General features: G+C 45.0%; 1 protein-coding gene across 1 annotated transcript in view; it reads left to right on the plus strand.

The window, feature by feature from the left end:
• The first annotated feature begins 13,141 nt into the window (after positions 1–13,141).
• LOC147108144 (uncharacterized) overlaps positions 13,142–15,271 on the plus strand; it is an 81,605-nt gene continuing 79,475 nt past the window's right edge. Inside the window, exon 1 of the mRNA XM_086004651.1 lies at positions 13,142–13,272. Coding sequence (XP_085860777.1) covers positions 13,196–13,272 — 77 coding nt within the window. The 5' untranslated portion in view covers positions 13,142–13,195. The remainder of the gene's footprint in view (positions 13,273–15,271) is intronic.

The following is a 15,271-nucleotide window of genomic DNA, read 5'->3' on the forward strand; positions in this document are numbered from 1 at the left end:
AGGATACCCCTTGCTCTACGTAGTCACCTGAAGGAGGAGCTGCAGAGCATGGAGTATACAGAAATCATTGTCCGGGAAACAGAACCGACAAAGTGGGTCAACGCGTTAGTAGTGGCTGAGAAACCACGTACAGGCAAGCTCAGAGTCTGTCTCAACCCCAGAGATTTGAACAAGGCTATCAAACACCCTCACTACCCTGTACCAATGCTAGATGACATCACACCCAAGCTAGTGGGAGCACGTTACTTCAGTGTAATGGATGCATGATCAGGATACTGGACTATCATGCTCACGGAAGAGTCATCTAAGCTAACAACGTTCAACACACCATTTGGACGCTACCGATTTCTGCATTTACCATTTGATCTTCTCTCTGCTCAGGATGAATTCCAGCGGAAGATCGACGAAACCTATGAAGGCCTCGACAGAGTAGTCGCAATCGTAGATTACATCCTCATCTATGGCAGGAATAGAGAGGAACATGACAGGAACCTCCGTGCGATGCTACAAAGATCACAGGAGAAAGGTATCCAGCTCAACCCCGAGAAAAGCATAATCGGATCCACTGAGATCAGTTATTTCGGGCATCGCCTCTCGACTGATGGCATTAAGCCGGATCCAGAGAAAATCTCCGCCATCAAGAAGATGGAGCCGCCGAAGAACCGCGCAGAGCTAGAGACAGTACTAGGCATGGTTAACTACTTAGCCAAGTTTGCCCCGAGCCTCTCCGAAATCAACGCACCCATGCGTCAGCTGCTCAAATAATCCAATGAGTTCCTGTGGGACAAACAACATGACACACAGCATTTCAGAAAATGAAAGACCTAATCACCAGAGAACCAGGACCAGTTCTTGCCTACTTCGACCCCAACAAAGAGCTCAGACTACAAGTGGACGCGTCAAAGTACGAACTAGGCGCAGTATTACTGCAAGAAGGAAAGCCCATCGGCTACGCTTCCAGATCTCTCAGACAGTGAAATCAACTATGCTCAAATCGAGAAAGAGCTATATGCAATTCTGTTTGGACATGAGCATTTCCACCAGCACGTCTATGGTCGACAAGTCATTGTGGAATCCGACCACAAGCCCCTCGAGTCAATCATGAGGAAACCATTAGCCACAGCCCCACCAAGGCTACAGAGAATGATCCTTCAGCTACAGAAGTACGACTTCACACTCATTCACCATCCAGGCAAAGACATTCCTGTCGCAGACACGCTCTCCAGAAAGTCTCTTAGCTACCAGGACAGCAGTCTCAGTGAAGGCATGGATGTGCAGGTGCACATGGTGCACAACAACTTACCTGTGAGTGACTCAAAACTGAAGGAGATCCGAGCAGGAACAGAGAAAGATGCACAACTCACACTGCTGAGCAAAGTCATACATGAAGGATGGCCTGAGGAAAGGAGGAAATGCCCTCAGGGCATATCTGAATTCTGGAACCACAGAGACGAATTGTCACAAATCAACAGAATCGTCTTCAAAGGGGAGAAAATCATCATTCTTACTAGTCTCCGAGAAGAGATGTTGACAAAAATTCATGCTGGACATATGGGCATGGAAAAATGCAAACAAAGAGCACGTGACATTATGTTTTGGCCCGGAATGTGCAAACACATTGAGGACATTGTCGGAAAATGTTCTATTTGTCTAGAACGCCGCCCATCAAATGTCAAAGAGCCCATGATACCTCGCCGTATCCCAGACAGGCCCTGGCAGGTCGTGGCAATGGATCTGTTCACATGGAACAACAAGGACTACATAGTGACTGTTGATTACTACAGCAGATTTTTTGAACTAGACAAGCTTCACCGCACCACATCTGCAGCTGTGATCCACAAGCTAAAGGCAGCCTTTGCCAGGCATGGCATGGTAGAGACTTTAGTCTCAGACAATGGCCCCCAATACAAATCAAGAGTTCGAGTCGTTTGCCAAGGCATGGGATTTCACACATGTCGCATCAAGCCCACATTATCCTCAAAGTAATGGCCTTGCTGAAAAAGCTGTCCAGATTGCAAAAACACTCATGGACAAAGCCAAAGCAGACAAAAGAGACCCCTACATCAGTCTCCTTGAGTACCGCAACACTCCGGTTGACAACTTCAAGTCACCAGCACAGCTGTTGATGAGCCGCAGACTTCGCTCAATCCTTCCAAGCGCCAACCAGCAGCTGCAGCCAGAGGTTGTCAGCTGCAAGCAAGTGCATGCAAAACGTGTACAGAGACAGCAACACCAAAAGAGATACTATGACAGGTCAGCTAGACTACTGCCGTTGCTGCACAATGGAGAATCCGTCAGAATCCAGGAGCATGACTACCGGAAGCCATCAGTCATCATCCAGCCAGTTGACACTGAGCGATCGTATTAAGTCCGCACCCCAGAAGGACAGGTGTACCGCCGCAATCGCAGGCACCTCCTGAACACCAAGGAACAACACCATCATTCCGACGAGAGGATCAGTTCAACAGAGTGTGATGAACAGAGCAATACACAAAACATATCATACTTACCTGAACCTGAATTGTTGACCGATTCAGGAGCATGCTCAGTTTCATACCACACAAGGTTGGGACGAGAGGTCAAGCCTAGAGTTATCCCTGACTTGTGAACCGTCAAAGGGTGTAGGCGGATCGCTGCCCTAAAAAAAACTGTACATCGTTATTGAAACGTTGAGATGTTTTCAGTGCTAGTTAAATGCTGAGTTTACTTGTATGTTTATGCTACCGAGAACATTATGTAGATGAAAGGTTTAAAAGTAATGCATAACATTTTTCTTTTAAAAGAAAGGGGATGTTACATTTGCATATTGAATTATCATTGGCCCGCAGGCATCTGTAAGGAATACCTATTATATTCATGTGATCACATGCTGAGTTGTCATTGGCCTGCAGGCATCTGTAAGAACTACTATTGTTTGGCAGACTCAGGCTAGGAGTCTTAATGCCAGGCTTTTCCCCACTGTGCTGCTCTGAGTAAGATCATCAGACCTAAAGCTTAATAAAAGAGTTAAACTGTAATGCTCCGTTGCCCTGCAATTTATTATTTTTGTACAAAGTGTGCAAAACAAGACGCAAACAATTTTCCAATTTAAAAAAACAAAACAAACATTTCTCTGTGTGCCTAAAAATTGTTTGCTTTAGCCTCCTTCCAGCGGCCATTGTACATGTGCTGCGCCTCCATCTGTGTCGTTCCAAAGTGCGGCCGCTGCTCAGTCCCCACGAATGGACTACATGTGCCTGGAGTGTGTTGTGTATGTACCTTTAAGAGAATAACTGGTCTCAGACTGCAGTACCGGCAGTGACCACCCCTGTATAAAAGGCGCTGGTAAGCCTCTGTGTTTCCAGTTTCCCAATTGACTCCTTTCAGTAAAGACTTGTTTTGTTCAACTCCTGCTGTCCGTGTCTCAATCATACACGGACATAATACTGGCGACGAGCAGATACGAACTTACTTACAGTCTGCACCACCTCCTGGGATCCATTCCTGAAGTGAAGTGAGCAGAGGTCGAGGCCAGAAGGAAGAAAGAAGCAGTAGAAACGGGTGTTGACCGTGGGGATCCGCCCCTGAGTTAGCGGAGTTGAAGATTGCTGGAGAAGCTGTCGAAAGCGGGGCCTGGTTCCTGTCGACGGTGCTTCAGCTAATCGGGCTGGTGGCAGGTAGTACACTGATCCTTCCTGGGCTGCGGCGGTCGCGAACTCGAGCGGGTGGCTTGCAATGGGGCCGAGCAGTGTTGTCGGGAAGAGGAGAGAGAGAGGGGGTGGAGCACACAGGGCGCGGCCGGTGCTACGAAGCCGGGCTGCGTATAGACCCGAGAAGAAGTAGGTAAGAGTCCCACAGGGTTGTTCCACGACGGGAAAATAATTTTAAGAATATTAAACGCGCAGGAAACCGCGGAAAGCAGCGCTAGCAACAGCGGGGAAGAAGTCAAAGCGCGGGAGGCGCCATTTTGTTAAATCGGGGGAAGAAGGCAAAGCGCGGGAGGCGCCATTTTAGAATTTCAAGATGCCGAAGACTGGCTGTATCACTGCCTTTGATAATACAATAGAGGACTGGACCACGTATGTGGAAAGAGTCGAGGTATATTGCGAGGCAAACAAAATAGCCGATGAGAAAAAGGCATCGGTATTGCTAAACTTAATGGGCGCTAGAACGTACGGCCTATTGCGGAACTTGATTACTCCAGCCAAATCGAAGGTGAAGAGTTTTAACGAAATTGTTGCTGTCCTACAGGAACACCTAAACCCTGCACCACTGTTGATAGCAGAAAGATTTAAATTCCACAGGAGAACTCAGCACAAAGATGAGAGCAATGCTGAGTATCTTACGGAATTACGCAAGCTATCAAAGCACTGCCAGCTCGGAGCTGGACTGGCAGATACCCTATGGGACAAATTTGTCTGTGGACTCCTGAGTGAAGGGGAGCTGCGGAAATACAACAAAAGCCACAGGAATACGGCACCCACGAAATGACACGGGGATTTGCAAAATCTTATCGCTGCGGCAGAACTAACCATGACCAGAAGGACTGCTGGTCCAAGGACAAAATATGCAGGTAATGCGGAAAGATGGGACACATTGCACGAGTTTGCAGGTATGGGAAGAAGACCAGCGACAACAAAAAGGCTACTAAGGAACCGTACAAGAAAGTACAAAAGATGATGGACAGTAGTTCCGCAGACCAGATGAGCGATAGTGAATCTGGGAACAGGAGAATAAGCTATCTCAAACTTCACAATGTAATCGCAAAAGAGGATCACCGAACCATTTGGGTCACCCTCACGATAGCAGGGTCCCAAGTTAAAATGGAATTGGATACAGGATCAGCGCTAACCGTCATGAATCGACGAGACTACGAGCAGCTATTCTCACACATACCCTTGAGAGAGACATCCATTGTCTTGATGGCGTATACGGGACAAAAAGTATACCCCAGAGGAAAAATAAGGGTGCCTGTCGAATACAATGGCAAGAAAATACGGAAATTGTATCTCTACATACTGCCAAATGGTGGACCACCATTTTTGGGACGTGCATGGATCAGGAAGATAAGCTTAGATTGGCACTCCATTCATGCAATGACGGTGGATGGTAAAAAAGATGAAGACGTCACTCCTGGACGATTGTCAACAATCTTAGCTAACGCCAAAGAGGTATTTCAACAAGAACTGGGCACGCTTAAAGGCGTAACCGCCTTGATAAAAATAGAAGAGAATGCAATTCCCAAGTTTTTCAAAACAAGACCGGTACCATATGCAATTCGCCCAGCCGTCGAGGCAGAGCTGGAGAATCTGGAGAAGGCAGGCATGTTGTCTAAGGTCGACTGGAGCGAGTGGGCGACACCCATCGTTCCTGTCATGAAGAAAACGTTAAGCAATAAGTCTGAGGAGCCAAGGAAGGCTCGCATCTGTGGGGACTTCAAGGTGACGGTGAACCCAGTCCTTCACACAGTACAATATCCTCTTCCAAGGATAGAAGACATCTTCACCTCACTATCTGGAGGGAAGCGTTTTACAAAAATTGACCTAGCACAAGCATATTTGCAGATGGAGGTTGAAGAATCCTCTAGGAAGTATCTCATGATAAACACTCACAAAGGTCTTTACCAGTATAATCGATTGGTATTCGGAGTAGCATCGGCTCCGACGATATGGCAAAGAGCGATGGAACAAGTCTTGCAAGGGATTCCGGGGACTCAGTGTTACTTGGACGACATCCTTGTGACAGGTGAAGATGACAGTGAACATCTTAACAACCTAGAACAGGTGCTCACTAGACTACGGGAACATGGGCTACGAGCCAACCGCCCCAAGTGCGAGTTTTTTAAGAAACAGATATCGTATTGTGGCCACGTGATTGATGAAGAGGGGTTACATAAGTCCCCTGACAAAATTGAAGCAGTTGTTAAGGCCCCAGCGCCTGAAAATGTGTCGCAACTGAGGTCATTCCTCGGATTGGTGAATTACTACCATAAGTTTTTGCCGAATTTGTCGACAATTCTGCACCCACTGAACGCCCTACTACGAACGGGAGTAGCGTAGAAATGGAGCAATGACTGTAAGCGGGCCTTTCAGAAGAGTAAGGACTTAATCACTTCAAGAGAAGTATTGGCTCACTACAACCCAGCACTGCTGATCAGACTGGCGTGTGATGCGTCTCCCTACGGCATTGGGGCTGTACTGTCACGTAAATTCCTTGATGGTTTAGAGAGGCCGATAGCTTTTGCGTCACGCTCGTTAACTTCTGCCGAGCGTAACTACGCCCAGATTGACAGAGGCCCTCAGCTTAGCGTGGGGGGTGAAGTTCAATCACTACCTGCACGGTCAAAAATTTACTCTACTAACCGATCATCAACCTCTTGTCTCCATTTTCAACCCTCAGAAGGGCATACCGATAATGACAGTGCAGCGGCTGCAGAAGTGGTCTCTTTTCCTAGGGGCACAGCAATATGACATCGAGTACAAAGAACTAAACAGCATAGGAATGCTGATGGATTGTCGCGCCTACCATTGCCGACGGTGGAAGAAGACGACCTTGCAGGGGATCCAATGGAGATATTCCACTCGACCATAGTCGAATGTCTCCCTGTGACGAATGCAAACATAGAAAAGGAAACACGAAATGACCCGACACTATCGCGGGTCTATGATTTAACGGTGAAGGGATGCCAGCACGTGGCGAACCACTGCTGCCAGCCTTCTCGCCGAGAAGAGAACAGCTGTCAGTGTGCAGAGGAACCTTGATGTGTGGATCCAGAGTAGTAATTCCACCTAAGTTGACGGATAGAGTGCTTCATGAGGGTCATCTGGGTGGGGTAAAGATGAATAACTTAGCCAGAGCGTTTGTGTGGTGGCCGGGAATCGATAGAGAAATCGAAGAGATGACCAAGAGCTGTGCAGGATGCCAGAAGGTCCAAAACGCCCCACCACAAGCTCCTCTGCATCCATGGGAGTGGCCCTCATCTCCATGGCAAAGGGTGCACCTTGATTTTGCTGGTCCCTTCATGGACTCGATGTTTTTAATTGTGGTGGATGCACATTCAAAGTGGCCAGAGGTAATAAAAATGTCCTCAACCACCACAGAAAAAACTATCTCAGTTTTACGAACCATATTCGCCAGGAATGGGCTGCCTGAACAGATTTGCTCTGACAATGGACCACAGTTTGTGTCTGAAGAGTTCCGGATGTTCTTAAAGAACAATGGTGTTGAGCATTACACATCTGCCCCATTTCATCCAGCCACTAATGGATTGGCCGAGAGGTTTGTCCAAACATTCAAGAAGGCTATCAAGGCAATGTGTAATGAAGATATACCCCTACAACACAAGGTGGACAACTTCTTGTTTGCCTACCGGAATGCGACACATGCGGTTACCAACCAAACTCCAGCCATGATGTTCTTCAATCGAAGACTACGATGCCGCTTGGATTTGGTTAAGCCAAACGTCCGAAGAGATGTGCAGAACAGGCAATTTCAGAATATGAATGAAAGGCCGACCAGGAGTTTTAAGATAGGTCAACCAGTTTTGGCTTGGGACTACCGCACTGAGAAATGGCAGCCAGGAACGATCTGTACACGGCAAGGACCTCTCATGTATACCGTGGACGTTGGAGAGAGCATTGTAAGACGCCATGCTGACCAGATTCTAGAGTCACTGGAAAACGTCAACACCACACCACGATCTGATACACCTGGCAATGAAATCGACGTACCAATTGCAGCTACCGCAGAATCGGTGATATTGGAAGCAGATGAACCAAACAACGACATTGATCCCGACTCAACCTTGCCAGAAGAACCTGATACCCCAAAGAGGCGTTATCCAGACAGAATCAGGAAGCCTCCTCAAAGACTGAACTTATAATTGCTTAAACTCAACCAATGTATCTAGCAACCGTAATTGTGATTGTAATTAGTTATCATTTAGTTGTTAAATGAATGTTATGTACTGTATCTAAAAGGGGAGGAATTGTTGTGTATGTACCTTTTTAAGAGAATAACTGGTCTCAGACTGCAGTACCGGCAGTGACCACCCCTGTATAAAAGGCGCTATTAAGCCTCTGTTTCCAGTTTCCCAATTGACTCCTTTCGGTAAAGACTTGTTTTGTTCAACTCCTGCTGTCCGTGCCTCAATCATACACGGACATAATGGAGTGGACTCTCTGTGTCTCTCTCTCTCTCTCTCTCTCTCTCTCTCTCGCGCTCCCTCCCCCAGTCCCTCACAGGAGAGATTAAGAGATATTCAAGGCAAAAGGAGATGGTAATGGAACAGGTTAAGAAACAAAGGATGGCTCTAGATGAAGTGTAAATTGTGCTGGCAGAATGAAAGACAGCTGCCATGTGGGGGAGAAGAAAAATAGAAACTTAACCTCTCCTGCCTTCCATCCTATCACAGACCTTCCCTTTTGTTCTTTCATTTCCCCCCCCCCCCCTTTCCCAGCCTCTGCACTTGCTTAAAAATCTGTTCCATTTCCTGCTTTTTTCCAGTTCTGATGAAAGGTCATCGACCTGAAACGTTAACTCTGTTTCTCTCTCCACAGATGCTGCCTGACCTGCTGAGTTTCTCCAGCATTTTCTGTTTTTGTTATGGAGAATTCATTACTCACTCCTCTACAATGTTTCCTTTAATTATTTTTGGGCCGCGAGGCCCATTCAACATCCACGCATGCGCGGGAGCTCCAGAGCGCTGCACGGCTTAAAGGCATTGTCGCTCCTCTACCAAAGTGAAGGGGCTCCATCAAAGATCCATTGACCTTAATTAGACACTCTGCAGCAGCGTACAGCAGTTGGATCCGTGCGACGGAAAGTGACCCTAATCCCAAAGCCCAAAGGGTCCCGAATAAATATTCGTGGTCCACGCTGCTGAATGCCTTTGCCTGATCCAGTGAAACATAGAAACATAGAAGATAGGAGCAGGAGTAGGCCATTCGGCCCTTCGAGCCTGCTCCGCCATTCAATGAGATCATGGCTGATCATCCAAATTCAGTACCCTGTCCCTGCCTTCTCCCCATATCCCTTGATCCCTTTAGCCTTAAGAAATATATCCAACTCTTTCGCCAGGGCAGTCCTCTGGCAACGGTGGATCAGGTCCCAGATCAGATGGATGTTGCCATGGATGGTTTCTGCCGATCTTCCACTGAAGATACAGGAGGAGATCAGTAGAACTTCTGGCAATTCAGGGCAAGGATCTCTGATACCCATATCCATTTCTGTCGATAGCCAAAATGATCACTTTCATTTTCCCAATTTTGTTCGCTACTAGAGCCTCTTTGTGTATACTTATCTTTTAATCTGGTGCCAGGGATTTAACAAAAGTAGGCTACAATAGCTCGCTTTCTGTTTTACTTCCCTTTCCCAGGTGGCTCAGCTGACTTCAGGAGCTCTTTCATAATATTTGGCCCAAGAAGCCCTTTTCTTCCATCTCTTTTAGGCAGAACCGAGGATGACTTGCTTCCCCATTAAAAATGAGTTCTCAGGTGACTGATGAGTCCAATGCGGGACCTACAGTCTCTGTCACAGGTGGGGCATCAGCCTGCAAGTGGGTGAGAATTGACTGCGAGTCTGCTCGTCAATGACTAAAAGCCTTTTCACACACTTTAAAATGTTGTGGTTTTTACTTTGGCGCAGTTGATGGCAGAATTACAATATTAATACTGCTTATTAATAAAACCATCAAAACATACCATTTGTTTCTTTTTTAAGAAAACTTTCTTTAAAATGTCAGTTGTGGGCAGACTTCTAGAATCCATAATTTGAGAGAAAATTACTAAGCATTTCAAAATATATGGGAGTCATCAAGGATGGTCAGCATAGATGCGTTATAGGAAAAACCTGTTTGACAAGTTTACAAGTTTTTTTTTGGAGATATAAAAGCAATGCAGTAAATATAGTGTATATGAATTTTCAGGAGGCTTTCAATAAGGTGAATCACAAAAGCTTGTTGCATAAACTCAAGTGTAAGGAAAGAGTGACTAGTCAGACTGACTTGAAGTGTGCTCATGTAATACAGCTACTGTTGGAAACTAGGGGTGCCTAAAAATGTATATGGCTACATGAATAATACTGTTTTTAAATAAGTTTCGTTTTCCTGGAAAGCTTGCATTAGAATTTGACACAGTCTTTTTAATCAGTTAGATTAGATTAGGTGAAACATAAACATTCCACATGGGGGCCCATAGGATGTTCCTGCCAAGCTAGTTATCTGTTGCTTGTAAGTTAGGGTTTTGACTTTGTTAATGTATCTTTTAATTTGGCCAGTAAAGGCCCAACCTATGTTTCTTCCATTATTACTAATAACCATATTATAATCTCCACAGACTTGTTAGATGAAGGTGAGATAGCCCAAGCAGCTGCAAGTTGCTATGTATTTTTGAAAGTGGAAAAAAAAAGTATAAAGCAACAGCTATTGAACACTGAAAGCAGCGCAAAACCATAATTCATGGGAATGTAAAAGTTCTGAGAGAAAAGTTCACAGCAGAAAAAGGGAGTAAATCATAGAGCTTACTTGTGAAGGTCAGAATGGTGAGATAGCGACTGGTTAATGTGCGACAGCTCTGATTGGGGCCTTGTACTTGCTGGGTTAAGGTGGAGAGAGTAAAAAGAGATGAGATGGATTCCAATGGAGGAACCTTCAAAATATAAAAACAAGGATGAAGTAATGAGACCCTCTTTTGGGGAGGGCTTTCATCCAAGCACCAAGACAAAGAACTTAAGCTGTCATTGGTTGATGAAGTTTTGGAGGAACCTCTATAGGTTAAATGGTCTTGTCAATAACTTGGCCTCAGGCCCACCCCTAAAAAAAAGTATAAAAAGTGACACCCCAAGGGCTTGCACACAGACTGTGGAAGGGAGAGCCGAACAGAAGTTAAAGAGAGAAGTTGGGCTGGTCGAACACTCTTGAGAGTGATCCCATACTCACCATCGAAGGCCCGAGAGAAAGAGAGACCAGAAGCCAGAGAACTATTCATGCATGCCAGCCGTCTGTCTGATCGGGTCCGGTACAAGCTGCTTGTCACGGTCGTATGTTTTTGCTGTATTACTAGTGTTATATTCCGTCTTAAACTCTGATTAAACACAATATACCCACCATACTGGTTTGCACTCGATCCTGTTTACCAGAGATACATGAATCTCTACACTATTGATCTGTTTATATATTGTAGTAATGTTCGATTTTAGCTTTTGTTAAATAGGGAAGTATGATTCTTGCATTGTAATGTCAATTATATGTAATGTCAATTATATGTAACAAGAGATAAAGTTTTGATAAGATAACAATAGGGAGTTATATTGATCTCATTTGCCCAATGGAAAGAGCCCATTAGTAAGGAAATCGACTTAGTAACTGAAGTTGTTGATACGGTACAGATCTGAACAGAGAAAACTGTTCCCTGAAAGTGAGCGTGCAGGTAAAAAGGTTAATGACATTTTGGGTTTTTTAAATAGCAAGATCGAGTACAAGAGTAAAGAAGTCCTGATAAAACATTAGTTATACCGTAATTGGAGTAGTGTGTCCAGTGTTGGATGTTCCATTATAGAGAGGACTTCAAAACCGTAGAGTGTGCAGCAGAGATTCATCAGGATGGAAATTTGAATTATATTTAAATTCCTTCATGGCCTCACCCCTTCCCTAACTCTCAAACCGTCAGCCTTACCAACTCTGGCCTCTTGTGTGTCGTATTCACCCGCTGCCGCTGCCACTGCCTTTGCCCATCAATGGCAGCCATGTCTTCAGCCACCTGAGCCCACCTAAGCTTTTGGTTACCCCTCCTAATGTCTCCTTTGACTTGGCATCCATTTTGTTTTGAACATTCCTCCAAAACACTTTGGGAATGGTTTTTCTCCATTAAAGACACTATATAAATACAAGCTTTTGCTCAGAAGAGAGATTTAAGGTAGTGGTGCCAGCTGAAATCATGGAGTGCATTGCCACAGAATGGTTGAGGGAGGGACCATTGCATCTTTTAAGGGCAGATTATCTAAATATTTGAAGCTGAACAAGATGCAGGGCTATGGGGAGTGTAGAGCAGGAATAGTTTGGGTTTGGTTTGAAAAATGAAGGCTTGCATTTATATAGCGCCTTTCACGACCACCGGACGTCGCAAAACACTTTACAGCCAATGAAGTACTTTTTGAAGTGGAGTCACTGTTGTAATGTAGGAAACGCAGCAGCCAATTTGCGCATAGCAAGCTCCCACAAACAGCAATGTGACAATGACCAGATCATCTGTTTTTATTGATGTTGATTGAGGGATAAATATTGGTCAGGTCACCTGGGATAACGCCCCTGCTCTTCTTCGAAATAGTGCCATGGGATCTTTTAACTGAGAGCAGACCGAGGTATCGTTTTAACGTCTCATCTGAAAGATGGCACCTCTGACAGTGCAGCACTCCCTCAGTACTGCACTGGAGTGTCAGCCTTGCTCCAGCAAAGAGCTCCCACAAGCACGATGGCTTCCTTCTGTACTGTATTCTTTACAGTTCTATGGTGATAATGGCCCAGAATTTACTTGGGATAATAAAGGCTCGCTTTTGGCATATGCAGTTATTTTGTAAATAACCCAGCAATTTGTGGTAAGGAGATACCCAGTGAGTTGCGAATCCCGCAAATTGCTGGAAGATACAAGCCGCTATGCCGTTAGTTTCCGGGAGCTCGCCATTCACCTCCCTGTGCGTTTCAAGGAATTGTTGCATTTACTCGTTTGAACAGCGCAAATCTGCAACTAAAACCGTTACTGGAGAGCCAAGATCAGCAAATGCTGGAAACACTCAGCAGGCCTGATGAAGGGGTCATCCACATGAAATGTTAACCCTTTTTTTCTTCTCTCTCCACAGCTGCTATTTCCAGCAATATCTGTGTTTCCTTCAGATTTCCAGCATCCACACGCTATTTTGCTTTTGTCGGTAAATACAAGGTGTACACGCAACTTTGGCAAAAAACTGATGAGATTGCATTGTTAGTTTTAGTGCTAATTTGGTTAAGGCATTTCACACAATCTTTCCCATCCGTTTCCTCCCGGTTGGGGCTGTGCCAGACCAGGTGAGTGACCGCACCTGGAACCGACCTGAAACGTGTATGGTCCGGGTTTGTGATGAGAATCCCGATTCCCTCATTGGTCAAACTGGGCTTTCCCGCCCACAAATAAACGCGAAGCCAGCCGGAAACAGAGCCGCTTACAAATCAAACAGCCGACTTCAAATGAAATATATGAGGATGTTAGAGAGCAGCAAAAGCTCCTCTAAAGCAGGCTTCTGGAAACGGTATCAAAGCAAAAGGTAAGATGAAGCTTTCCTTTATACACCCGAGGTAAGATGTGAAAGGCTCGGTTAGTCTTAAATGATTGATTGGACAACTTTATTGGTGATTTAAAACTACCAATGATAAACGTGTCAGTGTATGACGATGCAGTACATCTTTCATAGTTTCACCCGGTTAACGTCATTCAGAGGTTCAACCGAGTTTACAATGCTCGCAGATAAATGGGAGAGGTGGGGAATCGTTCACAATGCTCGCAGATGAACGATTCCCCACCTCTCCCATTTATCAATTAAGTTCTGGTGACGAGTTTTAACCCAATAATTGAGACTATGTAATTTCACTTGCGCCTTAGTGCTGTGTATTGTGCACTTGTTTAACATCACAGCCGAACTTTATACAACTTGTCTACCTTCATTAACTTTGGGGGTGTGGGGAACTATACTTTCAGTGAAGTGCCCCCCTCACCTTCCAACTGTATTGCTTGTCAAACACTGACGGGCTGCCGCAGTCCAGTTAATGTCATTAAGTTGCACTTCGCTTTAATATAATGAGTAAAAGAGAGGTTTTTTTTGTCTGATAAGTAATTCTTCACTGACCCCGAGCCTCACATTTTTATCTCCATCAGAACCTTTCTTGTCTTATGCTGCTTTATCACTGCTGGTCTGATCATTGTACCTCCAGAACACGCTCTTGTTGCCTGAAGAGGATTCAAGGAAAAAAGTGATCAGTGGCCGATGCTCCTACCCTTATCTGTAGCCTCCACTCCTTCTCTCCATCAGAACCTTGTTGCTCTATTTCATAGATACTACTGTGATCAGTTCTCCTCTGGGCGCTCCTCGTGTTTCCTCTCATGCGCTTTCAAGCTCTTCCTTCTTAGCGTGCGGTCTCTCGCCTTCAACACTCATTTTCTCCAACCTACTCTTTCCCAAGGCTTCAAAACCGCACCTCTTGTCATTTTTGTTTCTTTGTCATGCATTCTGTTGGTTTTTAACATTCAAGCTTGGTGTCACCGAACCACTATTTCTTGATTTGCCGATTCTTCTATTCTGTCCTGCGTTGACCTTCCCTCTAAGTTTTGCGGTATATTTAAAAAAAAAACTCAAACAAAAATTGCTCAGTTTTTAAAAATATGGGAAAAGGCCATTCGGCCCATCAAAGCTCATCCCGTGTACAGTTAATCATGGAACTAGTAATACTCTGCTGGTTCAATACTATAAAGAAAACAACGTATTGAGAAACGGTATAAATTAGAGCAAATCAAACAAACGAAACCATGGAGTAGGGGAAATAAATCGAGACTCTTCATGGATAGAGGAAATTATCTTTCCCCTAGTATTGTACATCCCCAGGGTCTATCAGTTAAGTAGTGAGGATCTACGGGAATAATTACACGACAGCAGTAATGTTGATGTGAACTAATTTTGCTTGGCACTGAAGCTAAAGTTCCTGGGGTATAAATCCAGAGTAAGGGTCCAACCTGACTCGAGTGAATCCAAATCAAATTCCCTCCTCCAGGTTGAGTCTGAACTCGACTTGTACAGTCATTGTAGAATTCATTTTCTCTAGTGAGCTATACCCATAGTCTATGCCTTTCATAAATCCAGTCTTATTGAGCTAGAAACAAGATTTCTTGAAGTTATTTAAAGTAACACCTAAATCACACTACAAGGAAATTGCCTGGGCTGGGGAATTTTAGCTATGAGGAAAGATTGGATAGGCTGGGGTTGTTTTCTTTGGAACAGAGGAGGCTGAGAGGAGACCTTTATTGAGGTGTATAAAATTGAGGGGCCGAGATAGAGTGGATAGGAAGGACCTATTTCCCTTAGCAGAGGGGTCGATAACCAGGGGGCATAGATTTTAAAGTAATTGGTCGGAGGTTTAGAGGGGATTTGAGGAGAATTTTTTTCACCCAGAGGGTGGTGGGAGTCTGGAACTCACTGCCTGAAAGGGTGGTAGAGGCAGAGACCCTCATCACATTTAAAAAGTACTTGGATATGCACTTGAAGTGACGTAACT

This window comes from Somniosus microcephalus, chromosome 13 (genome assembly GCF_052327205.1).
Source record: "Somniosus microcephalus isolate GS21.2 chromosome 13, FLI_Smic_1.0, whole genome shotgun sequence".
In the NCBI taxonomy this organism is placed as follows: Eukaryota; Metazoa; Chordata; class Chondrichthyes; order Squaliformes; family Somniosidae; genus Somniosus; species Somniosus microcephalus.